General features: G+C 53.6%; 3 protein-coding genes and 2 long non-coding RNA genes across 7 annotated transcripts in view; 2 read left to right on the top strand and 3 right to left on the bottom strand.

Annotated features, from left to right (window-relative positions):
• LOC137486339 (discoidin domain-containing receptor 2-like) overlaps positions 1-3,268 on the top strand; it is a 58,381-nt gene extending 55,113 nt beyond the window's left edge. For 2 of the 3 annotated variants that reach the window (XM_068211567.1, XM_068211566.1), the window contains exon 17: positions 986-3,268. In XM_068211567.1, coding sequence (XP_068067668.1) covers positions 986-1,126 — 141 coding nt within the window. In that variant the 3' untranslated portion in view covers positions 1,127-3,268. Of the gene's footprint in view, positions 1-615; positions 654-985 lie in introns of all 3 variants that reach the window. The other variant, XM_068211568.1, reaches the window with a different exon arrangement.
• Positions 1-26,178, bottom strand: part of LOC137486353 (uncharacterized) — a 417,767-nt gene that overhangs the window by 87,988 nt on the left and 303,601 nt on the right. The gene's annotated exons all lie outside the window — the stretch shown is intronic.
• Positions 659-5,107, bottom strand: LOC137486351 (uncharacterized). The gene is made up of 3 exons (XR_011005696.1): positions 5,091-5,107; positions 4,456-4,538; positions 659-893 (listed from the first exon to the last, which is right to left on the bottom strand). It is a non-coding gene; the product is annotated as an uncharacterized lncRNA (long non-coding RNA).
• CIMIP2A (ciliary microtubule inner protein 2A) lies at positions 6,246-21,717 on the top strand. Its single transcript, XM_068211448.1, has 7 exons — positions 6,246-6,316; positions 9,865-10,034; positions 13,358-13,659; positions 15,054-15,156; positions 16,234-16,328; positions 19,414-19,531; positions 21,190-21,717. The coding sequence occupies exons 1-7, from the start codon at positions 6,261-6,263 to the stop codon at positions 21,276-21,278; spliced, it is 933 nt and encodes a 310-aa protein (XP_068067549.1). The 5' UTR covers positions 6,246-6,260; the 3' UTR covers positions 21,279-21,717.
• Positions 21,269-23,623, bottom strand: TUBB4B (tubulin beta 4B class IVb). The gene is made up of 4 exons (XM_068211509.1): positions 23,270-23,623; positions 23,075-23,183; positions 22,888-22,998; positions 21,269-22,473 (listed from the first exon to the last, which is right to left on the bottom strand). The coding sequence occupies exons 1-4, from the start codon at positions 23,324-23,326 to the stop codon at positions 21,413-21,415; spliced, it is 1,338 nt and encodes a 445-aa protein (XP_068067610.1). The 5' UTR covers positions 23,327-23,623; the 3' UTR covers positions 21,269-21,412.

Genomic DNA, 26,178 nt, shown 5'->3' with positions numbered 1-26,178 from the left:
CCTTTTCTGGGCTCACTGCACCAGTTTTCCTCTCTTGGAGTCCCACTGGAAGAATCCCTTGGCCCTGTCCTGCTTATTTCCTCTTCTAAACCACCTCACTCTGCCCTGTCTTCAGCTTTTCCAGGCTCTCCCACACAGTCCTGTTGCTCCTTTCCTCTGTCAGCACTCTCCCAGCAGCATTGCCTCTGGAAGATGAGGAAGCAGGAGGGATTTGTGGTGGGAAGGAGCAGTTGTTAGTTCCCAGGGATTACATTCTCCCTGTAGTATCTCCGCACATGCCAAGAAGCCTTTGGCCATCTCCAGCTGCTGAAGGGCTTTTGTGTCATTTTGTCCCCACTGCTGCTGCCCTCAATAGATACCAGTGATGTGCAGGACACTCCATCTCCTCAGTACCCAAAGCTATGGAGAACATTCTCCCCAGTATTCACCTTTAGCACCAGAGAATTAAGAGAAAGAAAATGATAGGGGGTTTACTCACCATCTCCCAAATAATAATGATTAGCCAAGAGCCTAAAAGAAGTGAGCCTAAAAAATGAGAGGGAGAAATAAAATAATTCTGCCAAGCTGTGCTGTAGATAAGCTCTAAAAGGTGTTTTTTCTGTCTCTGCTAACAAGCTGTCACGATGCTTAGAAAGCCTCATGGGCTGTCTACGGTGAGTTGAAAGTACTTGGATTTTATTGTGGTAAATTTGGTTTTGGTTTGTGTTTTGCTGTCTCTCAGAGGACAAATCCCTCAGAAGCATTCATGTTTTCTGGGGGACAAAGGCCTGTTTTGTGACCAGCTCATCAGACAAGTTGGCAAAGTGTCCGTGGTGCTGTTTGAGAGGCTCTGTCCAGACTCCACTGGAGCTGGAGGGATTCCAAACACTGCATGGTGGCTGTGTCTTGTAAACCTGGAATGAAACTGTCTTTTGGTGTTACTTGAGTAAGGGTTCAGTTCTCCAGTGAGAACCCCACTGAAACACTGTGACTCTCTTCCTTTCAGATCTATCTGTCCCAGACTCCTCTGTGTCCTAACCCTGTGTTCGACCTGATGCTGAAGTGCTGGAGCAGGGATATCAAAGATCGTCCCACGTTCGACATGATCCACCAGTTCCTGCTAGAACAAATGGAATCAAACATTTGACTCCAGGAAAGAGGCAAACTGTCGAGAGCAGAGTGACTTTGGGGTCTCTTTGCCTGTCCCTCAACGTCAGGCCACCTCGCTCCCCTCCCTATTTCAGTTGGGATGTCCATGGCAGCTGCTCATTCTCTTGGCCATGGTCTGACACACAGGACCAGAGGATCTCATTTGGTTGAAAAATCATCTCCTCTTCTGAATCATTTCCTGGGAATACTGTGAGAGGGGTTTTATTGGGTACCCATACACCTTTGGGCAGAAGTAACGAGTAAAACTTGGAGGGACTTGGAGCTCTCTCCTGGCTGGAAGAGAAGGCGCCGGTCGGTGGGAGTGCTGCCACTCGAGAGCAGGTTTCTGGAAGGAAAGGCTGCAGCCTTCCAGAGCTCTTCCATGGAATCTGATGGAAGTCTTGTGCACATGAGCAAGTGTTTCTGTGTGCTCTTGCTACAGACAATGGTGAGAGGCCAGAAACACCTGGAGCTGGGAAATGGTTTAATGGACTTGGGAACTGACGGAGCATTTGGGAACCCTTTGGGAGTGACACTGCCAGGGTCCACAGAAGATGCCGAAACAAGAGTCCAAGATGATGTTCTGTTTTCCTGTGGTTGTTAAGCACTGCTTTGGTTATATATGTGCGTTTTCCCCACACTGGATTTTTTTTGTTTTCTAGAAAAAAAAGATTTTAAAATGAATGTTAAAGGTTATTGGGAGGTGACTGTGTTAGAAGGTCTTCCTCTGACCTACAAATTAAGGTTAGGGTAGGGAGTTTGTATTGAGAAGTAGCTGATACTGTACTACTGTCACTATGTAGAGTTATTAACCTAATGAACTTGTAGCCACAATGGACTGATGTGCAATTAATCCTGTATAATTACCCATCAATATGAGATCTCTAAATCAATGCTGTTACGTGTGAGAGGGAACTTAGATTTGGTGGAACTGGATGGCTGAGAGCAGAACCCTCTTTGTCACTTGTCACAGCTCCCACGAGAGGGACGGGAGGAGCACACAGGTCACACGTGTGTGTCTGGAGCCAGAAGTTCCTCTCCAGGTGTGCAGCAGGTTGGTGCCATGGCCAGGCAGGGGCAGCTCAGGCCAGGCTCTGTCACTGCCCTGTCACAGGGGCTGGGCTGGCTTGTCCCCTGCTGTGGCCTGTCCTTTATCTTGGTTACTCATTGAACTTGGGGTTGCTTTTTGTGTGTCCTGTCACAAACAGCTCATTCTCTGGAGGGTTTTAGAGGGCTCTGAAATCCATTTGGAGCGAGTTAGGGAATTTAGTGTGTTTCTACAATAAATCCATTGTGGATTTACCAGGTGCCTGGGGAATACTCTGCTATTCCCTCTCTAATCATTTAGCAAGATACTTAGGACCAAACCAAATATTTCATAAGCTGGGACAAGATGAAAGCTCAGCACTTGGCTTTTTTTTTTTTTTTTAAGCAGAATCCAGCATAAAATGTATTTCCAGTAAAGATTATAAAGATAATTTTCATCTTAGCCACAAGCATAGATGACAGGCTGGCTGTGCTGTGAGAGGGCACTGCTGAGAGGGGAATGTCTGTGTGGTTACAACACAGGCATAATTGTGCTAAAAGAAAAACCCTGCTTCTGAATGGGCAGATGCCAGGCTGGAGCATGGCATGGCTGTGTCTGCTCCTTGGGAAGGCTCCAGCCATGCCTGGCCTGTCCTGCTGGGGATGTGTCCCCACCCCAGCTGCTCCTCTGAGCCCCTTTAGGGCTGAGGAGCCAGAGGGCCCAAGTGCTCTCATCTCCCTGCAGGGATTCCTGGAATCTCACCCCTGTTAGGTTTTCTTTTTTCCCCCTGTGGCTGGAGGGGCTTGGGGTGAGTTGCCCTTCCCTGCTGGAGTCAGAGCCAGCAGGTCCCTACTGCAGCCTGCTGGGTGCTGCTGTCTGGCAAACCTCTCAGACAAGGTATTTCTGGAGCATTCCTGCCCCAGGAAATGTCCCCAGTGCCACCCAGCGGGTGTGTGGTCTCCTGTGCTCTGGAGCTGGGAGCTCCCGGGGCAGGGAGAGTCCCTGGACAGGCTCTGTGCTTCTGTGACATCTGGACATGCTGTTCCTCCATTGACATGGTGACATACAAAGTTTGTCTCATATCAATAAATTCTGATGATAACCTTGACAAAAGTGAATTTCCACTTCTTTTTCTGTAGCCAGGTGTCTGCCCTGAGGACTGACACTTTGGTGTGGTTGTTCAGTAGCTCTTTGGGGAGTGTGTGACCCCTGGGTTTGGAGGGAGCGGCCACACACCATTAAATGAAGAGTTTTGAAGGGAGTTTCTGGAAATGCTGGAAAGGTGCTGGCCCAAATCCCCTTGTGTTGGTGGGACCTTGATGGGCCTGGGGTTGTTGGTTGATGCTGCATTTTCAATAAGCAGCTTCTTCATCTGTGTTAAAATCAGCTGCTTTAGACTGGGAGGAGCCTTTATAGGTCACTTATCAACCTGCCCACTTAAAGCTGAGCTGATTTCAAAGTTCCATGGGGTGCTCTGGGCTTTAAAAATGTCCAGGGCTGGAAATGCCATCCCTGACCCAGTCCCAGGCCTGTTCTGTGCCCACGAAGAACTTTTTCCTTGTGCCTGGTGGGCCTTTCCCTTGCATCCTGTGCCTGTTGCCTCTTGGTCTTTCACTGTGCCCCTCTGAGCTGAGTCGTCGTTCCCCTGGCAGAGCCTCCCCCCCTGCAGCCCTGGGCTTGCTGGGCAGGACTGCCCCTGATCAGAGCTCAGGTATCTGGGCAAACTCAAATACATTTTAGGCTGAAAATACCAGATCTCTCAATTTAGGCCCAAGGGCAGGAGTCAAAGCAGCATTTTGATCTTCTTAGACATAAGTTTGAGGGAAATTAGACACCTTAACAGGTAAGAACAACCCTCAAATATTCAACAGGTGGCCCAGAGAATCTGTGGATGCCCCATCCCTGGACGTGTCCCCAAGGCCAGGTTGGATGGGCATTGGAGCAGTCTGGGATAGTGGAACAAGATGATCTTTAAGGTCCCTTCCAACCCAAACCAGTCTGGGTTTCTGGGATATTTAATCAATTCCATACAGGAGTTAGATATTCATTGATTTATTACTGCCTTCGGTGACTGCAAATATTTTTCAAAGAGGAAAGGTCTGGCCAGAAAGAGAAGCTGCTGCTGCTCCATCAGCAATCCAGTCAGTGTTGCAGGAGTTGTGAAACATCCACAACATCCCAGTGAGATTTACAGGTTGAAGGCCCTGGGCCAGGCTCAGCAAGTGAACTACTGCAAACTTTACACCTCCCAAACTGGATTTTAATCTTTCCTTCCCTCCCCCTGTGCCAGGTGCCCTCACCTTCCTCATGATCTTCCTCCCGTAGAACATCACTTTGTCCCTCTTGCGAAACCTGTACTGAGGCACGTGTGGCTGAAGTTGCTCTGAAACAGAAGCATCGCATCAGAAACCACCTTCAGCAGCTGGGAGAACACCCGAGCACAGCTTGGGGGCTTTGCTGCCTCCAGAACAGCTCCTGTGGGCAGTGTTTGGAATTGAAGCCACCCTGGGATCCCTCATTCCCCAGCTCTGGCCAAGCCAGACCCAGGCAGGGCTGCCTGGAGGCTCCACCTCAGCCCCAGAGGAGATAAAGGGCTCTCTGAGCAGACAGAAGGGTTGGGTAGTTTTAATCTCCTGAAGGAAACCTCTAATTCAATCATTTCTCCTTCCTGTGACAGTGAAATCACAGTAGGGTTGAATTCCTCCGCATAATTCACCACTGATCCCGAGGCTGACCCTGCTCATACACCAAAGAAATAAAACCTCCGCGTCCTGCGTGTGACAGCTCTGGGTTCAGACCAGGGGAAGGGAACCAACACAAGTTCTCCATCCTTTAAAGCTGCTGTCCTGCAAGAAGCACACCCCTACAGCAAACAGCTACCCGAGAAAACTACAAAAAACTCCAGATCAATGGAAAAATTGGTTTTAAAGCTTACATGGTAAGTACTTGATAATTAGGTAGTCTCATCCCATACATGACAAAAAGAACAACTCCTGCATGGCTGCAGCTCCAATTGCAATTCCAGTCAGCTGGGAGGGGAATTTAGGAAGAAAGAAGTTAATAATTTTCTACGTCAGAAGTTACTACATATTTTTGAAGGGCTGAAGAGCACTCAGCACAGTGAGATGTCTAAAAGCCAAGCACATTCATAAATACTTGATTTATAATTCAAACAATCTCATATGCAGTCCTAAGATCACATGGAAAATATTCCATGTTTTTCTTCCCAAAGATCTGGGAGCTGATCAACTCAACGTACAGGAGGTGCATGAGGGCATGGAGGGACAGGACAAGGGGAAAGGGCCTCAGGATGAAGGAGGGTTGATGGGATATTGGGAAATCCTTCCCTGGGGGGGTGGGCAGGCCCTGGCACAGGGTGCCCAGAGCAGCTGGGGCTGCCCCTGGATCCCTGGCAGTGCCCAAGGCCAGGCTGGACAGGGCTGGGAGCAGCCTGGGACAGTGGAAGGTGTCCCTATCCATGGCAGGGAGTGGAACTGGGTGGGCTTCAGGGTCCCTTCCAGCCCAAACCAGCCTGGGCTGTTCAGCAAACAGGAGCCCCTGTCCTGGGCCTGCCTTCAGCTGGGCAGGGAGAAACCCTGCAAGGCACCGTGGCCATGTGATGTTGGGAATGGGAACAACCTTTATCCTGCAGGGATCAGCAGGGAAGGATCTGAATCCTCAAACAGCCAGGGCAGCAGGGAGCAGGCAGAGGGGGGGTCTCCGAGCTCCCAGTGCAGCCCAGGGACCCCTGAGCCCGTGCCTCGATGTCCCTGATGGCCTGGGGGGCGAGGGCAGCCAGGCTTTGCAGAGCCCTGGGGTGGGATGTGAACGTGGACACGCGTTTGTGCTGGGGCCACTCACAGGGAGCACCTGGCACTGCTGTGTCCAGGGCTGGGAGCCCTCAGGAAAGCTGACAAATGCTGTAAAATTCCTGTGCTCCTCCAAAACCTCCAGGTGGGGAAGGAAAGGGCTGTGTCCAGGAGAAGCTGAGGGGTTTTGTGCTGCAGGTGGAACCTATTGGGGGCTGACATCACAGAGGCTCCCCTGATGATTGCATTGAGCTGTGGCTCCTTCCCCCCTCCCCACCACAAGCTGTAACATCATCATGGCAGTCTGCAAGGAAAACAGCCTCTTCCCTCGAAACCCCTACTACATCCCAGGGTGAGTTCATCCAAAACATCCATTTCCAGTGCACATGGCTCTGGTTGGGGTCAGGGAGTATTTATGACTCAGGATGTTTTGGGGTTTTTTTAAAGACAATATTCAGTATTCCATGTAACCATGCTCTGAAGGAGACAGAGCTGCAGGGGAAACAGCACCTCACAGAAGGGCAGAGCTACAGACCATGCCATGGCACATGGAGAGCAAAGCCAAAATGGGTCTTTTCCCCCCTTTTCCCCCATTTCTTTTAAGCTGCCAAATGTCAGCAGAGCTCCTATGCAGGGTTTGGCTTCCAAACTTAATATTTGCAGCAAGGATTTTTGGAAGTCTGCTTTGACTAAAGGGTTGTACAGATGTGACACCCTCTGGTCACTGGGCTGGAGCCCTGTCCTGCTGCTGGGTCAGAGACTGGGAAGTCTTGTGATCTACTCCATAAATAGTTGGATTTCTTCCCAAAGCTCTTTGTGATGCTCTCCTCCAAAGGCTTGGAAGGAAGAAACCCTGGATATGAGGCAGTGAGTTACAGGGGAGAAGGTAAGATATGAGTGGGAGGAATTTGGGATTTGCTGTGAATTTGCTGTGTGGGGTCCTGTGGTGAGACCTGGTCTGGGATGTGCAAAGGGGGTGGGAAGGGCTGGGTGGTCCCCTGGGGAAAAGCAGCTGCTGTGGGTGTGAAATCCCTGGGATTAGCCCAGGCTGAGGTGAACCAGGCCGTGAGCCCTGGCACAGGGAATGCCAGCCAGGTGCCTGGCACAGGGAATGCCAGCCAGGTGCCTGGCACAGGGAATGCCAGCCAGGTGCTGTGTGCAGGGCAGGGCTGGGGAGGCAGATCCCCAGGCACAGGGAGAGGCTGGAGCACCTTTCCTTAAGGCTGCTCCTGCGGTGATGACCGAATCAGCCCTTCCCCTTAGAGTGACAGGCAGATTTTCCATTACTGATCTCTACCTTCCCCCTTACATAGGCTCCCAGCCTGGGGTTTTTTACTCATTTTTGCATTGTGAAATTCCCTGTGTGCCATTAAAGCTGTTGCTGGCAGCGGCTTGGGAAAGACGAGGGACAGCAAGGAGGGAGCTGTGGCTGGAATTGCAGCCCCAAAAGCCTCCACACCTTCCCTTGCTCACCCCTGCCTGCCTGCAGCTCCCTCAGGAGCAGCTCCAGGCCCCAGGATGGACACAACAGCTGGGGTTGCTCCTCTCCGGAGCTGCTTTGACCTCTGGAGGAGGAGGAGGAGGCAAACCCTGCTGCTGCTTCCATTGGTGCTGTGCAGGCTTGGGGCACCCCTGAGCCCCCGTGGGTGCTGAGGGTGAGGAGGAGCTGCCTGAAGAGCAGCAGAGCCCTGCACTGGGGTGTCGCAGGACAGGGTTTGTGTCCAGGATGTCCCCAGGTGTCCCATGTGCTGCACCTGCCTGTGCCTGCCAACCTACAAAGACCAATATGGCAGGCACATTCTTCTCTCTCTCAGGAGAGAGAAAGAGAAAACAATTTCTATTTCTGCTCTCTGTGCTCTTCTATGAAAAAATCCAGAGAGAGAGAGAAGAATGTGCCTGCCACAGACCACGAGAGCGCCAAAGCACGTCGTTGTCACTCAGGCCAGGCAGTGGCCACAGCAGGAGTTTGAAAAGCCACCACAGTGCTCAAGGGTACTGGGGAGCCTAAACCCAGCGAGTGGGATGGCTTAGGAAGGTCTGGGTGGGCAGAGAAGGGGTCAGTCCATGAATCCTGGGCACAGCCTGGCTCTGCAGAGCTGGGAAGGGTTTGCAGACAAGTGAGGGTGGGCCCAGGGCCAAGGCTTTGCTGGCGACCAGGGAGGCAGAGCAGGTTTGGGTGGCAGCCTGGGAGTGGTGATGGAGGAGATAGAGCTGAGCAAGGGAAGGGTGAGATGGGCTCAGCCTCGGGCCAGCAGGGTTTCACAGCTCACCAGCCCGAGCCCCCAAACAGGGCTCCCCAAAAGGGGGTCCTTCATCAACACTCCGGCACAGGGGCACCCACAGCCCTGCTGAGGCTGATCCCTTCCCCGGGTTTTTCCAGCAGCACTTGTGACTCCCTGTGTGGCAGATCCCTTCCTGTGCACCCAGACAGACTCTCGCAGGTGACCTCGTGTCTAATTGCAGGGGAACGGAGCCCTTTCTCAGCCCAGCCATTATTTTGTCCATGATCAAAATCCCTCCAGCCATCCTGTAATTACTGGGGCTGTGTCATTTGTGCCCTTGCTCAGTTTTATCATCCGTGTTGCAAGACTCATTGAGAATCCCTGGGGATGAGGCACTGAGCTGCTCCAGGAGGAATCCTGCATGCAGAGTGGGGAATCCTGCCAAGAGTAAACGCACAGCTCTGCTCACTGCTGTTTAAACTATCTGGAAGGGAAAGGACTTACTCATCATCTTATGATGCTCATGCATCATCTGGCTTTAGCCCCGGATCCTCGCTGGGCTCATTGATGGAATATTTCTGTCTGTCCATTGCAACTGGCTGCTCTACCTTTCTTCAGTGCTGGGATAACATCACCATTAGGAAATCTGAGACTGGAACAGCTCGAGTTTCTGATGGTGACTCGGAGCAGAGCCAGAGCTCCAGCACCTGCCCTGCCCTTGGCCACCACCAAGTCCCAGTGCCCATCCCAGGGCCTGGGCAGTGGAGAGATCCCAAAAAACCAGAGCTGTGTTTGTTCCTGGGACTGACCACCTTCCCTGTGCCCCCCCTGTGCCAGGCAGTGCCTGGGTGGGCTCATCAGCCTGGGCCCACTCCTCGCTGTGAGCAGAGAGAGGAATTATTCTGATTATTATGCTTCAATACTGAACAATACACTGGGATTTTCTCAGTATGATTTACAGTGATTTTCTCACTGGGATTTACAGTGTGTCAGAGCAGAGAGGCACTGCAAAGTTTAAACTGGGGCAGGTTGAACTGGAAATTGTATTTTAACTGGGGGATTGTGGATGTCGGTGCTGCCAAAGCCACTGCAGCCCAGGCTGTGCTGGGAGTTTTCCCATCCACAGGTGCTGCTCCGTGACCTCACCCCGTGTTTCTCCGAAGGCCTGTGCCTGTACATGCCTGTGAATTGATGAGCCAGTTGTCATGCTGCCAGAGGAGAACACGCATGTGAAACACAGACACTCCCTCCTGGCTCCTGTGTGACCACACGTGTGCTCTCGCTTCTCCCCCGGTGCTGCTGCTCCACCCGGGCTCATCCCATCCATCATCTTCCCTGGGCTCCTGGACAGGGCCTGTCCAGGGAACAAACACTGTGCAGCAGGTCTGCACCGCCAGAGGGATGGGATACTGGGGAGGAATTTTCCCCTGTGAAGTGGGCAGGCCCTGGCACAGGGTGCCCAGAGCAGCTGTGGCTGCCCCTGGATCCCTGGCAGTGCCCAAGGCCAGGCTGGAGCAGCCTGGGGCGGTGGATGGTGTCCCTGCTCATGGCAGGGGTGGCACTGAATGGACTTTAAGGTCCTTTCCAGCCCAAACCAGTCAGGGATTCATGATTTCCCCACCAGTGGACACCTCCCACTGCCATCTCGCTGATGGCTCCTGTTTGGTTTCCTCCTCAGCTATGGGGGCTACGTTCCTCAGTTCATCTTCAAGTCTGGGGACACCTATGGCAGAACCACCCACGATCTGCTGACAGATCCCAGCATCAGGAAGAGCCCTCGCTCCCTGCTGGCACCACTGGACAACAAGGAAAACCTCCTCAAGTTCCATTACCACATTGAGCACCCAGGTGAGCAAATGGACCCCGCTAACGAGCACAGTGTTAATTAATTACCAGTAGTGGGGTCTGTGCCCACGTGTCCTTGGTAGCTGCAGGATGAAATGGGATATTTTCCTTGGAGCAATCTCAGCTCTGGTGTAGGAGCTCTGACACCTGGAGAGCAGCACAGTGAGGTGCTGCAGCTCTTGGCCTCCACTCGTGAGGATGGGGATTCTGCAGTTGTGGGGAGGAGAGTTTCAGTTCCCAAATTATCTTCAGTTAGATGAAGATAAGTGACTTTATGGCATATCATTAACCACTCCCCAATTCTTCCAGAATTCCTGTTGTGGTTTAACCCTGGCTGGCAACTAAACCCCATAAAGCTGCCTGCTCACGAATCCAAACCATTGTATAAAGAGAATTACCTCTACCCCAGTCAAACCCAGCACAATTCCACAGGCTAAAATCCATCTTTCTGGGGAAGGTCTTCTACCTCTGATTCTTTTCTGGCTCACCTGCCTGGTGCACAGCTCCCTCTGCTCTGAGCTCTGACAGCTTGGCTTTGATTCTGCTTCTTGCTGCTCCTCCTCAGCTCAGCAGAAGGGCTCCTGTGCTTTCCTTTTCCCTCCTTTCCCTCTTTTCCCTTTCCACTTTGCTAACAGGCCCCATCCCCTCCATCAGACACAGACAGGCTCATGTGGATTCCCAGCACTGGGAATTTGCAGGAATCTCCCACCAGGTCCGAGCCCTTTGTGCAGAGTGCCTGGTCCCTGCTGAGCAGCCCCAAAGCAGGCACAGCAGAGCTGCCCTGATCAGCCCCTTGGGGATGTGCCATCCTTTGGGGACACATTTGCCACGTCCCATCCCGTGGCTCTTGTGGATGCCCTGGACAGTGGGAGTGAGGTTCCTCCAGGCTGAACACAGGGATAACGTGCCCATGTGAGAGCTGGGTCTTTATTTCCCTGGGGATGGCCACACCAAAGCGCTGCTTTCTCATTTCTCACTGGGACTTTGTGCCATGCAGCTTCTTGCAAGCTTGTGGCCTCTCTGCTCCTCCTGGCCCTGTTTTCCATGATCCAGGCTTCCACTGCACACATGGTGTTTACAGGCTTCATTCCTGGAGATTTGAATTTGCATTTCCTTGGTCTAAAATACAGCTTGGACAGACCCAACTAACCAGTTGACCGAGTTGCTCTCTCATTATTTTGGTTCTCTCCTCGTTACCAGTGCTGGTGCTCATGTTTGCTGCTCCTTAGTGAGGTCCTGAAGAACCAGCTCTGGCTGTGCTGATACGGTCACCAACAGCTCCTGCTGTCCAGCTGGGCCTGTGAAATCCCTTAAACCTTGCCCAGGTGCTGCCTGGTGTCCTTCTGGGTGTTTCATGTGATGGTGATCAAAGAGCTCATGGCAGTGTTGGGCCTGTGGCTGCCTTTAGCAAACTCGGTCTCAAGATTTTTTCTCAAGGTCTGGCTTTGACAAAGTCTCATTGATAGGGCACCAAGTACTTTGATTGTTTCTGTCAGTTGAATCCATTTGTTGTCTTGCTGGAAGTGCAATCAGGCTCTGCTGTTGAGGATCTCTTCTTTCTGGTGACCTGGAGCTGGGCCAGGGCAGGTCAGGCTGGAGAGCAGGAAAGGTTCTTCCCCCAGAGGGTGCTGGCACTGCCCAGGCTCCCCAGGGAATGGGCACGGCCCCGAGGCTGCCAGAGCTCCAGGAGCGTTGGGCCAGCGCTGCCAGGGACGCCCAGGTGGGGTTGGTGGGGGTCTGGGCCAGGGGCTGGGCTGGGTGATCCTGGTGGGTCCCTCCAGCTCAGGAGATTCTGTGATTCCATGAGATCAGCCAGGGATGTGCTGAATTATCCATCATCCATGCTGCAACTGGTTGTGGCACAGGCCAATTGTACAGGCAGCAGCTCCTCAGGAACCTGACCTGAAAATGGGGATATTTCCTCAAATCAAAAGCACTGTGCTCTCCTGGCTTTTCATTTTGTGCTTCACTGTGCAGCCTTTCAGAATCAATCTGTTTGCAAACTCCAGGGTCATAAAAAGGAGCTCACATGGATTTCTCAAGTACAGAACAACCGAAGTTTCCTTTTCCTTTGGTTTGTGGGAGAAAGAGAGTAGGTTCAATATTCTTATTAATAATGAAGTAAAAAATAAACCTGCTTTAAAATTTGCACATTGGATTGAAAAATCATTTTAATCAAGGATTTTTCTTTATTTTGGTGCCAGCCCGGACACTTGATAATTCAGATACATACAGCATATTATATATATTTCACAAAGTTGTATACAGAATATATACACATTATTATGTAATTATGGGCAGATTGCACACCTAAATGCCCACCAGAAATTTATACTCGTGCAGAAAAGGGCAGATTTTGCTGATTTCTACAGATTTGCACAAAGCATGGAATCTTGGAAAAACCTCTAAGATTGAGTCCAGCACTAATCCAGCACTGCAGATGAACAGACTGTCTGCAGATGGAGCCTCTGCTGGAAGACAGCTCCTCATTCCCTGGACTCAGCCCTGGGATGCAGATGTGCTCCCAAGGGGAGCTCAGAGGAAGGCTGTAATGACCTGGAAAAAAAATGTCCTGTGAGCACAAAAATTGAAGGAATTTGGTTTGTTTTAAAAAGACAAGGCTGACACAGTAACGGTTTTGCAAGAAGGAAAAGGTGGCTGTGGGCTGGAGGAGTGATTCTCCTCTGGAACTACAGAGGAGGGGAAAAATGGGCTTCACTGCTGGCACAGGGGAAGAGAAAATGCCTGAGCCAGGGGGTCACAGGGGGCTGGGGCACCTGGGGAGCCACGTCAGGGGGGATTTTTAAGGGGAAATCAGAGAAAAGTTGCCAAGCTCAGCTGTCCCTGCAGAATCTCAAATCACAGGGCTCTGTCCCTCGTTCACAGTGAAGATATTTAGCATTTGCTGGATGTATGATAATTTTTTCCCAGCCAGTGAGAAGCAATGGTGCCAGAGCAAGAATTCCTTGGAGGGGCCTCTGTTTGGGGTGGGCTGACACAGCCACATGGAGTTAGGGATTGAGGGTTTTTTCCCCCTTTACGACTTTTTAACTTGGCTGGTGATATTTTCCCGTTTAGGTGACAGGTGGAATAAATGTTATTTAAATGGGATTTGTGCCGTTTTTCTGTGCAGGCTGGTTTATTGATGGGGCTGATGACACAGCCATGAGATGTGCATGGAGTGAATCTTTGTGGTCTCTTCCAACTCGAGCTATTCTGATTCTACACCGCCGCCCTCCAGGCTCCTTCCCACGGCATGGGGATAACGAGAATCCCTCATCCTCTTTGGGCCGCACCTATCCCCTAACTCAGTGTCTGTCCTTCAGGATATGTCACCTTCCAGCCCATCACAAGCCCTCCTCAAGTGGCCCTGGGGCCGCAGCGGGTGCCCACGCCGGTGCTGGAGGAGCCGATGATGACCCACATGGAGCCCGGGCACTGGCGGTGCCCCCCGGGCACGGCTGCGCCCGGTGCCCGGCAGACCCGGCTGCCCCTGGAGCCGCTGCGGGGGCTCACCCTGCACCCCGAGGCCGAGGAGCTGGAGAGGGAGGTGGCCAAGCCACCCCTGGCCAGTGTCCTGGGAAAAGGGACTGGAACGTGCCAGTGTAACTGTGGAGGGAGCAAAACGGTGAGTGGCTCTGGGAGGCGTGAGGAGGGAATTTCACACGGGTGCAGGTGGCTGTTGGATTAAGCCCTTTTCTGACCCTGAGATGGGGCAACTGAGAGGTGTTTTAAAACTTTTATTCTATTCTCAGTCTCATGTAAAGGGTGAGACAACACAGATGTTATAATTCACGCTCAGAAGGTTTAAAGCAGATTATAACACAGATGTTATAATTACAATCAGAAGGTTTAAAGCATTTACAGCATGGTGTGGCTAAAGAATTAGAAGCTAACTATTTCTTAATTACAATACACTATAAGTGTTTCTGGCTTATTAGCTTTAGCCACACCATGCTGTAAATGCATTAAACCTTCTGATTGTAATAACGTGAATTTATAGCATCTGTGTTGTCTCACCCTTTACATGAGACTGAAAATAGAATAAAAGTTTTAAAACACCTCTCAGTTGCCCCATCTCTGGATCAGAAAAGGGCTTAATCCAACAAATGGCAAGGGCACGGAGTTAGGAGTTTGTGTAGAGAAAGATCAGACACACAAATGTTTCCAGCAGCAGCAAATCTACTCCATCTTCAGGAGATGGTTTTGATTGTTAATTACACTTCCCAATCAAAAAGGCTGAATTTCTCCTTTGGGTGGGTTTGGCTTCAATCCCAGTCCCTAAAGTTGTGTCATGCTGTTCTGGACAGCCAGGCTTGTGCTTCCTTAGGGTGTCCTTGGAGCCCTGATGCTGCCTTCCTCCTCCTCCTCCTCCTCCTCCCAAAAAGAGAGCAGTCCCAGCACCTTCGGTTGGGTTTCTGACCCTCTATCTGCCCCCACCGGAATTTCCCACCATCGCTACCTCTCCTCTGAACTCCAGTACTGGGATTTGCCTGTGGAGCTGGGGGCTGTTGAGCACAGCACAGCCAAATATCCCAGACCAACATGTTTAATGGTTTTTAAAAATATATTATTATTATTTGGGTTTTTTTTAAATAAAACATTTATTTTCTCTGGAGCCAGCAGCAATCTTTGTCATGTTCCTGCAGCCCTGGCTCTGCAAATCCTCTGAAGGCAGAGATTAGAGGTTTGACGCATGGAGTCAAAAGCTGGCTTGGGTGTAAATCCCAAGAAGGGGCATTCCTGCTCCTTGCCCTCAGAAACAGATTTGCACAGGAGCTCAGTGCCCAAAGCTCCCCTTGTTCTCCATGGGGATTTTGTAAAACCCTTCTAGGTCTGCTACTTGCTCATCTTGTAATTTGACTTTCCCAGAAATGGCTGGGGTAGCTCATGAGTGAAGCTGGGAAGAACTGGAAGTGGCAGTTGCCATTCCCAGTCCTGGCAGTGATTTAAGCAGTGGAGCCGAGGGGAGAAGCGGGTTTTACTGGTGTTTTATTTTATTTCTCTTTTTGTTTTAAGCAGCTAGAAACCGGAGGTGTGGCACTGCCAGGAGGGGTGGCAACAGCAGATTACCCATTGCCAGTGCTGCCTGTCCCAAATGCCATCCGACAGAAAGTCATTTTAGGTAAAACACAGCAAGGGCACGTGCAGCACGAGGCCACCTCTGAGAAAATTATGTGACCCTTCTCCCCTTGGGGAAACCTCAGTGGCATTGGCCACCAGCTCCAGCTTTTTGGGATGGAAAATATCCCTGCTGCTCTTCCTGCAAGGGCATTTCTTTGGGATGCTGTAACCCTGTGGATGCTGTCTCCCTTTGGGATGCTGTCACTCCGTGCCCATGGCCAGTAGAAGGGATCCAGGAATCACCTCGGTTCCCTGCAGCTGTGGGGCCAAGCTGCAGAGGGTGAGGAGAGCTGGTCCTTGGGCTCTGCCCCACCCTGCCGGGGTGGTAATTCATCTCCTAGAAATCAGATGTTTTCCTGACTCACCAAATCACACACAGCAGGGTATGGCACCACCATAAAGGCATAAACTCTGTCCTGCAAGGGGTGTTCTGTATCTTCCCCTTGCTCTGGGAGAACATTCCTGTGCAGCAGCAGAGCTACGATGGGTGATGGGCTGAGCTCCCCCCTCAGGGATCCAACTGCAGTGGGTTTTAGGGTCCAGTGTCCAGGTTTTAGGGTGCAGAAGACAAATTTCCCTCTCCAAAACATTCCTGTGGAAAGAGGGAGTTTGGGCTGCTTTTAGGTTCTACCTCGCTAGGTTTTGTGTAGTTTTAGAATTTATAAAGTTTCTGTTGTGGGAATTTGTTGGATGGGCAGAGCAGATGAGGAAAAAAAGGTCGGGCATCCCGTTGTTAACCCCTGAATGTGTATTAAATCGGGAGAAAATATGAAAAAGCTGTAGATGTAAAAGAAAAGGATTAAGAAAATGAAATGGTTCTTCCATGCCACATGCAGACCAACAAAAATCAGTTCAGGCCATTGTGTTTTCCTTGGGAATCATAAGGAAAAAAACCTCTTTCAGAGAAGATACCTCACATGTAAGAGTTAATTTTACAATTTAAACAGATTAATTTTTCCTTCCTATACCTTAAGGTTTTATATTCATCCCAGGCTCCTCCACTCTCAGAGTGGTTGATCTTTAAATGATCTTTGTATGTTCTCAAGCAGAAAATGTTCTCTTTTGCCTCCACCCAAAGGGTACACTGGATTCATCCCCTGCTCCATGGACAATGTTGGCATGACCTACCTCTTGTCTGTGAAGAAAGCCATGAAGGAATTTGACCATCGCCAGGTAGATTAGAGATTATTGAAATAATGTGCATAATGCTGATGCTGAATTTTCAGTAGTAGGATTAGAACTGGGTACAAGTACAAGCAAAATCAAACGCTGTTAGTTAACATTGAAAAAAAAAAAACACCAGCAATTAAATCAATTAAATTCTGTAACTTGTTTCCTTGGGACATTAAAGGATGGTAAATGAGTTCATAAAAGGATTAAGGAAATATATTGAGGGCTGGGTCAAGAGTGGCTGTTAAAAATGTTGCTCTAGGTGCAGCAATACAGGATGCAACTATCTGCACTTCCCTTGTAGAATACATCTCCTCTCTCTGGTTGGCAGTGCTGGTGACTTCCTGTGATATATCATTTATTAGGTTGTAAGGCTTTTTCCTTTCCTAACACAATTTGTCTTAAAGGCATCTCGACCTTCTTTCTCCTCCTTTTGGGAAGGATGCACAAATATCCCTCCTGAAAAACTGTGTCCCCTTGCTGTAAGAGCTCCCATACAATGACACATAATCCTCCGGCACGGAAAAAGAAATCCCTCCTGCAGCAGTTGATAGTTTGCATTCAGAGCTACACGTCCCTCCCCGCCCCCAGGATGGCGTGAGATCCTTGGATGCAGGGAGATCCCCGGGGTGCCGGGAGGTCCCCGGGGTACAGGGAGATCCCCGGGGTGCAGGAAGATCCCGGGGTGCAGGGAGGTCCCCGGGGTGCAGGGAGGTCCCCGGGGTGCAGCGGGGTCCCCGGGGTGCAGGGAGATCCCCGGGGTGCAGGGAGATCCCCGGGGTGCAGCGGGGTCCCCGGGGTGCAGCGGGGTCCCCGGGGTGCAGGGAGGTCCCCGGGTGCAGGGAGATCCCGGGGTGCAGCGGGGTCCCCGGGGTGCAGGGAGGTCCCCGGGGTGCAGCGGGGTCCCCGGGGTGCAGGGAGATCCCCGGGGTGCAGCGGGGTCCCCGGGGTGCAGGGAGATCCCCGGGGTGCAGGGAGGTCACCGGGGTGCAGGGAGATCCCCGGGGTGCAGCGGGGTCCCCGGGGTGCTGCGGGATCCCCGGGGTGCAGGGAGGTCCCCGGGGTGCAGGGAGATCCCGGGGTGCAGGGAGGTCCCCGGGGTGCAGGGAGATCCCCGGGGTGCAGCGGGATCCCCGGGGTGCAGCGGGGTACCCCGGGTGCAGCGGGGTCCCCGGGGTGCAGGGAGGTCCCCGGGGTGCAGGGAGGTCCCCGGGGTGCAGGGAGATCCCGGGGTGCAGGGAGATCCCCGGGGTGCAGGGAGATCCCGGGGTGCAGCGGGGTCCCCGGGGTGCAGGGAGGTCCCCGGGGTGCAGCGGGGTCCCCGGGGTGCAGGGAGGTCCCCGGGGTGCAGCGGGGTCCCCGGGGTGCAGGGAGATCCCGGGGTGCAGGGAGGTCCCCGGGGTGCAGCGGGGTCCCCGGGTGCAGGGAGATCCCCGGGGTGCAGGGAGATCCCGGGGTGCAGCGGGGTCCCCGGGGTGCAGGGAGATCCCGGGGTGCAGGGAGATCCCCGGGGTGCAGGGAGGTCCCCGGGGTGCAGGGAGATCCCGGGGTGCAGGGAGATCCCCGGGGTGCAGCGGGGTCCCCGGGGTGCAGCGGGGTCCCCGGGCTGCAGGGAGATCCCGGGGTGCAGGGAGGTCCCCGGGGTGCAGGGAGGTCCCAGGGGTGCAGCGGGGTCCCTGGGGTGCAGCGGGATCCCCGGGGTGCAGCGGGGTCCCCGGGGTGCAGGGAGATCCCGGGGTGCAGGGAGATCCCGGGGTGCAGCGGGTCCCCGGGGTGCAGCAGCCTCGCCGGTCCGGCAGATCAGCGCACCAAACACAGGCTGAGACGCCCCAGCCTCGCTGCTGCCCGGGGCACACTGCCGTGCCTCCATCCCCGAGGATATGGGGCTGCTGTAGGGAAAAGTCCAAGGCGGAGGGTCCGCAGCTCAGAGAAATCCGCTGGGCACAAATGAGCCAGCGGGGAGAGCAGCAGGGCAGCGTCGTGCCTCGGATGAGATGCATTTCCCGGCGCTGGCTTCCGTCTCCTTTCCTGCTGCCGTGATTAGGAACTGAAATGGAGCAAACAGAACAAAACCCGGGCGTTTATCCCTGAGTGTGCTGTCTGCCAAGCCTTCCTGCGCCTGGTGCCTTCGGACACGCCGGCCATGCCGTGAATCGGCGGGGAGGTGTCCGTCCGCCGCGGGACTGAGCGCAGTCCGGGCTGCCGGGGCTCGGCAGCAGCGAGGAGCAGACCCGCTGAGGGGGGAATCACACCGCATTTCGAGCTAAGATGGCTTCTGACTTCAAGCCACTAATCTGCTGCCCTAAATCTTTGTTGTCCTGGGTTACAGATGTGCCGTGGATCACTGCTCACTGCCTGCAGCAGGCACAGCAAAAACCCCCTGGAGGAGCCGCAGCCTGGGCTCCATCCCTGGCGCAAAGGGCTCCGTGGCCCCACGATGTGCTGGGCTCCGTGACCCACATCCCCTCTCCGCATCCCAAGCAAGCTCTGGGGACACCTTTAGGGGTTCTGTGGCTGCAGAGCTGTGACACCCAGCTGTCACACCCATCCTGCTGCCCAGCCCCTTGCCTGTGTTCGGCCTCAGGGGGCAGGAGATGATTTGCACTCTTCCTTCAGTTAATACTCCCTAAGCCTTCCTGCTCCTCCTGGCCTGGGAATTCCAGACTATTCCTGTTGGTGGGACTCATGGAAACGCAAAGGGGGTCAAACCCAAACAGCCACAGCTCAGCAGCAGGCCCAGCTCCAGGGAGAGCAGAGCAGGAGCTTTGGGACTTGGGGGTGATCCCCAAGGGAATAAATCACCACAGCCTGGTCCCAAGGACAGCACCTGGGCCATGCTGTGGGCATGGGGGATGAGCTGGTAGGGACTAGCTGCCAACACCTGCCAGGAGAAAAATTTATGGAGTGGAAAAAGGGACAATGCAATGTAGCTCTTAATTAGAAGACAGCAGGACTGGAAGGAAAATTGCTTTATGTTGGCTTAAATATTTTATATAATGCAGAGTCAAAGCACATGACTTTGGTAAAAATAGTGTGTTTTAAAATAAACCATTCCATGTTGTAGGGTCCTTTTTGTTTTGTTTTCCAGCTTTTGGAGAGAAATCCACCTTATACTTTGGGCACAAGATTCCCCCTGACACACTGGCCGGACACCACAATTTACAACCGTGCTGGACTCATACCTAACTACACGGGCTTTGTACCATGTAAGTTCATCAGCTGAGCGAAAACGAAAGTCGCTAATACTAATTACTGGGTTAAGTAGTGCTGTTACTGGCTGGAGTGGCATAGCAGTGGACAATCACTGAGATGTTCCACATGGGTAGTAGGTTTTTTTGTGGTCTGCGCTGAGGTACTGGAACTCTGCCATGTCCTGGCTGTAGGAGAGCCCAGCATTCCCTCTGCCAGCCTCTCCCAGGCTTCACATTTCCAGCCACCATCCCCCGCTGAGGCTCAGTGACATCCCACCTGTCACGTATCAGGAAAGGGATTTGCTCTAAAAAGCTTGAAGTCTGATAAAAAGGAAAAGGTAGCTGGTATGAAGGGGTTGAAAAAGCACAAAAAGCGTAGGGAAATGGTATTTGCCATCAGGACACGTCCTTGCCTGAGCCTTGTGACCTCTTGGGCTGCCTAAAAGGAGAGGTCTGGAGGAATTATGTGTGTAAGGCACAGTGTGTCCATGCACCTGAAAGCATTAAGGTACCAGGCTAAAAAATCTCAACAAATCAGCAACTAATACTTTGCTGTGTTTGGTCACAGCTCGGTAATGCGGGTAGGAAATCATGGAGCTCAGCTGGGAAGAACTGAACTCATTGCTCATCCTTGCTGCAGTGCAGGGAGGGGAAATGGGAGAAGATATGAACTATGGCAGGATTGAAAACAGAAAGTGGGAAAACAACTCTCCTGGCAGGGCTGGGCTGTGGCTGATGGGAAGGCTGAGCCCAGAGAGGAGAAGGTTGAGTGCAGGTCTGACACTGGGCCCTGTTCTGCAGACATTCCCACTTCCCTGCCTCTGGAGCCACCAGTCAGCACAGTTTTAACTGCTCCAACCAGTCCAGCACTGGGTGGAGAAAATTAATTAATTAAGGCAGAAAACCTTTAAACAAAAGCAGTTATAATTTAGAATGCTGAACAGAATTTTTTTCAGCAGGGAAGGAGCCTGCTCCCTCCTGTCCAGCTCCTTGGTTGACAGTTTTGTCACTTGGAGTGACACCAAACATATTCATTGGTTCCATTGGAAAAACCTGCTGTTAATAGAGCGTTTTCATGAGACAAACCAGCGTCAGATCCTTGTCAGGTGTTCAGCTCACCCCAAGAGCAGAGGCTGCATCAACACCTGACTACCAAAACCTTTACTGTGATTTTTGAAATCCCTGCAGAAGGGCTGATACATGGGACAGCTTTGGTGTCACTTGTGCCAGTGTGCCCAGCACCCTTGGGCCAGGCCAGGGCTCCCTGCTGGGGTCGTAGTGCTGAGGAGCTGCAGTGGAGCAGCTCAGCTGCTGCAGGAACACCCAGTGCTGCGTGGCAGCTCTGTGGCACCATTTTGTGCCCAGGCAGCTCAAACCTCCTGGGGCCCCAGCTCAGCTCCTGCCAGGCCAGGCTGCACCAGGCCACAGGCAGGTACCTAAATTTAGCTACAGCCTGGAGTGAAATCCACACTCCCTGTTAAATGTGCCCCCCGCCAGCAGTACCTGACCGTAAGAGAACACCAGGAGTGTCTTCAATCCCCACACCAGCAGGAGCAGGATGGCCACCGTGCCAGTGACACAGCAGGCGTCACCGGCTGAGGGTGGGACAGAAGGGTGGTTGCCATGGACAAGGTGGCCGCGCTCGTGCCAAGCCCATCGTTTTTGTGTTGCAGACCTGCGGGACACCTGCGGGCTTACTTACGGGGACGGCACGCGGGAATCGTACCGGTGTGAACAGAGGAGACGGGGACGTGCACTGTGAAAACTGCTTTAATGGTGCCTGTACAGCATCGCGAGTGACTCGCAAACAGCAATAACAACACAACACAAACAGAACTTTTGAATGAGAGTTCATACAACTTTAAACAAAATTTACAGGAGTTCAACTGCATAGCTTTATTCTGCTTCCTCCTCAGCCTCCTCCTCAAACTCTCCCTCCTCCTCAGCTGTGGCATCCTGGTACTGCTGGTACTCAGAGACCAGGTCGTTCATGTTGCTCTCAGCCTCTGTGAACTCCATCTCGTCCATGCCCTCGCCCGTGTACCAGTGCAGGAAGGCCTTTCTGCGGAACATCGCAGTGAACTGCTCAGAAATGCGTTTGAACAGCTCCTGGATGGCCGTGCTGTTGCCAATGAAGGTGGCAGACATTTTGAGGCCGCGAGGTGGAATGTCACAGACTGCTGTCTTAACGTTATTAGGGATCCATTCAACAAAATAGCTGCTATTTTTGTTCTGAACGTTTAGCATTTGCTCATCCACCTCTTTCATGGACATGCGGCCCCTAAAGACAGCGGCCACGGTCAGATAGCGGCCGTGACGAGGGTCACACGCCGCCATCATGTTCTTGGCATCGAACATCTGCTGGGTGAGCTCTGGCACGGTTAGAGCCCGGTACTGCTGGCTCCCACGGCTCGTGAGTGGGGCAAAACCAGGCATGAAAAAGTGCAGACGTGGGAAGGGAACCATGTTCACTGCCAGCTTCCGCAGGTCAGCGTTGAGCTGGCCCGGGAACCGCAGGCAGGTGGTGACACCGCTCATGGTGGCCGACACGAGGTGGTTCAGATCACCGTAGGTGGGGGTCGTTAACTTCAGTGTTCTGAAGCAAATGTCATACAGCGCCTCGTTATCGATACAGTACGTCTCGTCCGTATTCTCCACCAGCTGGTGCACTGACAGCGTGGCGTTGTAGGGCTCTACTACAGTATCTGACACTTTAGGGGAGGGCACCACACTGAAAGTATTCATAATTCGGTCTGGGTACTCCTCACGGATTTTGCTGATGAGAAGGGTACCCATGCCAGAGCCTGTGCCACCACCCAGGGAGTGAGTAAGCTGAAAGCCCTGGAGACAATCACAGCTTTCTGCCTCCTTTCTTACAACATCTAACACAGAATCGACTAATTCAGCACCTTCCGTATAATGGCCCTTTGCCCAGTTGTTTCCTGCTCCGCTCTGACCTGGAAAAGAGCCATTTTCGTATTAGATTACGGTCACTGCTTCCTGCTTATTGCTTGCAAGCAAAGCCTAAGAGCATCAGGCTCCATGAAAGCTTTCATATTATCGAGCACAGGGCTGTGGTTTCACACAGGCACCTCTGCAGCGGCTCGCCAGACACAGATAAACATTAATTATCAATGATACAGCAGCCACTCCATTTCTCCCGGTGGCACCACGGAGGTGGTAACGAAGAACCGAAAAGCAACGACCTCTGGTGCCACCTCGGAGCTGCTCCCAGCCGCAATCCCTGGCGTGGCTATTCCACGCCAGGATTAGCCCCGTCCGGGCCGGTCCCTCAGAGCATGTGCGGCGGGGCAGCCCCGCAGTGCCCTGCCTGCCCCACCCCGCGGTTCCTCCCGCCCCCGCGCACTCACCGAACACGAAGTTGTCTGGCCTGAATATCTGCCCGAAAGGCCCGGAGCGCACCGAGTCCATGGTGCCGGGCTCCAGGTCCACCAGCACGGCGCGGGGCACGTACTTGCCGCCTGCAACACAGGGAAAGCCATGACTACCGCGCCGGGGGGGGCAGGGGGAGCACGGGGGGGCGGGTCCGGGCCCTACCTGTGGCCTCGTTGTAGTAGACATTGATGCGCTCCAACTGCAGGTCGCTGTCCCCGTGGTAGGTGCCGGTGGGGTCGATACCATGCTCGTCGCTGATCACCTCCCAGAACTGCCGAAGAGAACCGCGTCAGCGGCGGCCGCGCCGGACCGGGCGCGCTCCCCTCCCGCCCCCGCGCCCTCTTTCCCCGCCCGGACCTTGGCTCCGATCTGGTTCCCGCACTGCCCGGCCTGCAGGTGCACAATCTCCCTCATGATGGCGGCAGCTCCGAGCGCTATCCACAACCCCACGCTCTCCCCAACCGACTCTGGCTGCGTGAGGCAACCGCCAGGCCTTATATAGCAGCGGAATGCGCGCGCAGCCTTCTTCTCCCCGCCCAGGCGGCCACTCACAGCAACGATTGGACTCTTATAGCGAGGCTCTAGAAATGAGAGAATCTAATTGGCTGCGCCACTGTCACTCAAGCCGACGGCTCCTATTCGCCCCGCCCACCTGTCTGTTGGCGCTACAGTTAGGCAACCGGGAGCCGCGAGTGCCCGCCCCAGCTCGCTCACGGCGCTCCCCATTGGCTCAATTGAATGATTGATGTCGAAGCCGATTGGCTGCCGGCCGTGGGGGATGAGCTAGCGCCGTTTGATTGGCGGAGAGCGAAGTGCCCCGGTAACCGTCGCAGTGACTCCGCAGCGGGCTCTGGGCGGTGGCCGCCGCAGCCGCCCATTCACGGACCCGAGTGCGCGCTTTGCGCAGCGGAGGCGGCGGCTCCTCCTCACTGCGGGACAGGGCGGGTTCCCCGCGAGTCCCCAGCGCACCCCCCCCCCCCCCCCCGCCCCTCGCCTCCGCTCCTCCCGGCAGGTCTCCCTCCTTCCTTCCCCGCCCGACCCCCCGTCCCGCTCCAGCAGGCGCCGCAGCGCCGCGGCGAGTGGCGGACGGACCCCGCGTGCGCACGCGCGGGCTGCAGCGACATTCCAGCACTTTCTGGCGCGCGGCCGCGGCCCCGGGGTGGCGGGGCCGCGCGCGGGCGTTGTCATGGCGACAGCGCGCGCGGGTGGCGGGAAGGGGCTGGGGCGGGCGCCGTGAGGGGAGTGTGAGGCCTCGGGAGGCTGAGAGGGACTCTGAGGGCTCAGGGAGCCTGGCTCCTGTGAGGGTTTGGGGGACCCTAAGGGCTCAGGGGTTCTGGCAGCTGTGAGAAGACCGGGGGCTCGAGCATATGTGAGGGCTTGGGGGTGTCGTAAGCGCTCAGAGGGCTGTGAGGGAAGTGTGGGGCCATGAGAGGACCGTGAGGGCACAGGGGGGTCCTGGCAGCTGTGAGGGGTGTGTGGAGGTTTGGGGAGTCCAGGTGCTGTGAGGAGCTGAGGGCGTAGGGCTGCCCTGAGCCTTGCAGTGGCAGCTCGGTAGAGGCCCCTGTGATGTGAGGGGAAGGCCCCAGTGAGGGCCTCCTGCCTGTGAGGGGATCTGAGGTGGACATTGCTGAGTTATCAAGGCCTCCCCACATGGACACTCCATCCTGGGCTGTGTGTGGGTGCTGCAGCCCTGTCATGAGGCAGCCAGACCCCCCCATGCTGGATAAATACCCCCCTCGCCTTTCCTTGTCCCTTATTCTACCTCCCAGCTTTGTGAGCACATTGTTGCCCAGACAGTGCATCCATGGGTCACAGTTTTATTAGACATACGTGATTATTATTTCAGCAGAATCTTTTTATGGTTGTATGTATTCATTGTGATGCTAACTTGGTTTACAAGTCCCAGCATCTCTTCTTGTTTCATACTGGAGCAAAAACTTGAAAGAGGCTCCTAATGGAGCTCCCAAGGCAGGGAGTCTCATCCTGCTGCCTTGCCGTGGGGTGGGCTGAGGCAAATGCAGCCATGACCTCAATTCTGCTGACACAGACCAGCTCTGTGTGACACACAAACGGCTCGTACACATCCTGGAATCTGTGCCTGGATAACAATAATCCAATCCTGTGGCTGGGTCAGGTGAGGAGGAGGTGGCAGGATATAGAATCCCCGTGAAGGCTTTGGCTGGAGGTTGAATGGCCTCTGGTAGTCGGCTTAATATAAAGATTATGAAGATGGTTACTTCTGGCATGTAAGCAACATATTCCTGCAGAGGTGCTGGAAGGAGTCCAGGATCACTTGGAGCAGCCCCAGGGCATCAGGAGTGCCTGGAGGGTCCTGGGAAGGGCCCGTGTCTGCCTCCGGGGTGTCTGGGGAGACACACACGGCTCATCCCTCACATCCACGGCCGGAATGCAGGAGGTTCATGCAGCTCCCTTCGAGAGAGCTGAGTAACGCAGAGGCGTTAGGGTCCAGATTTGTTCCTCTAATTACAGGCATTGATCGAATAGTGTTTACGCTGGAATCAGTGGAAAGGGATGGCTTGGCCCGCTCCAGCTCAGAGCAGTCCTCTGACATCACCTTTTTGTTCTCTGTGATGGTGTTTGAGGTGACCAATTCCAGAAAGTGCAGCATCATTTAGGTACTAAAGGCAGCCAGGATGAATCTGGATAAGACTTGCTTAAGGTTTCACACAAGGCTGTGCTAATCAGTAAAGACAGCTTTTCCTGCAGGATGTGATGCCAACTCTTCAGAATAATGTACAAGAAGAATCCTGGCTGCTTTGTGATTAAAACCAGGGAACATAGAGTGTGCTGCCTGTGTGGTGCTGTCTGGAGGAGTACCTTCAGCATCAATTCTCTTCAGGTGTGCTCAGCACAGCGTTCAGAGGCACATGTGCTCGGGAAAGCCTGGAAAACCTGCCCTGAGACGGAGCGGGGGAGCCACGGCAGGCCTTGGAGGAGGTTTTCTGCCACGAGTGCTGCGTAGTGCAGATACAGGTTTGGGTTTTTTCAGCCAGGGCCAGAAAGCAAAGGCCTGTGCATTAGTGCCATCCATTTTCTCACTGTATGAGCAATCCCGAGCCTTTGTGCTTCCCACAGTCTCTACTCCAGCCTGCACTGCCTTTCATGTTTGGGAAGCTGCTCTGTAATGTGTGGAGTGAGCAATTGTTGCCACCCCCAGCATTCCCAGAGGGAGTGTGAGAGTGGAAGTGCTCTGCTCGGTTAAGGCTCCCATACCTGTCTGCAGAACACCAGCAGGATTGTTCCCA

Source organism: Anomalospiza imberbis, chromosome 21 (genome assembly GCF_031753505.1).
Source record: "Anomalospiza imberbis isolate Cuckoo-Finch-1a 21T00152 chromosome 21, ASM3175350v1, whole genome shotgun sequence".
NCBI classification, from domain to species: Eukaryota; Metazoa; Chordata; class Aves; order Passeriformes; family Viduidae; genus Anomalospiza; species Anomalospiza imberbis.
Note: the sequence above shows the minus strand (reverse complement) of the source record. Positions and strands in the feature narration are given on the sequence as shown.

Bases quoted from the DNA above. Each gene is read 5' to 3' on its own strand.
- CIMIP2A (XM_068211448.1), top strand. From the start codon at position 6,261: ATGGCAGTCTGCAAGGAAAACAGCCTCTTCCCTCGAAACCCCTACTAC. The intron at 13,660-15,053 runs GTGAGTGGCTCT...TGTTTTAAGCAG, and splicing joins ACTGTGGAGGGAGCAAAACG to CTAGAAACCGGAGGTGTGGC. The intron at 16,329-19,413 runs GTAGATTAGAGA...TTTGTTTTCCAG, and splicing joins AGGAATTTGACCATCGCCAG to CTTTTGGAGAGAAATCCACC.
- TUBB4B (XM_068211509.1), bottom strand. From the start codon at position 23,326: ATGAGGGAGATTGTGCACCTGCAGGCCGGGCAGTGCGGGAACCAGATC. The intron at 23,184-23,269 runs GTCCGGGCGGGG...TCTCTTCGGCAG, and splicing joins GGAACCAGATCGGAGCCAAG to TTCTGGGAGGTGATCAGCGA. The intron at 22,474-22,887 runs GTGAGTGCGCGG...GCTCTTTTCCAG, and splicing joins GCCAGACAACTTCGTGTTCG to GTCAGAGCGGAGCAGGAAAC.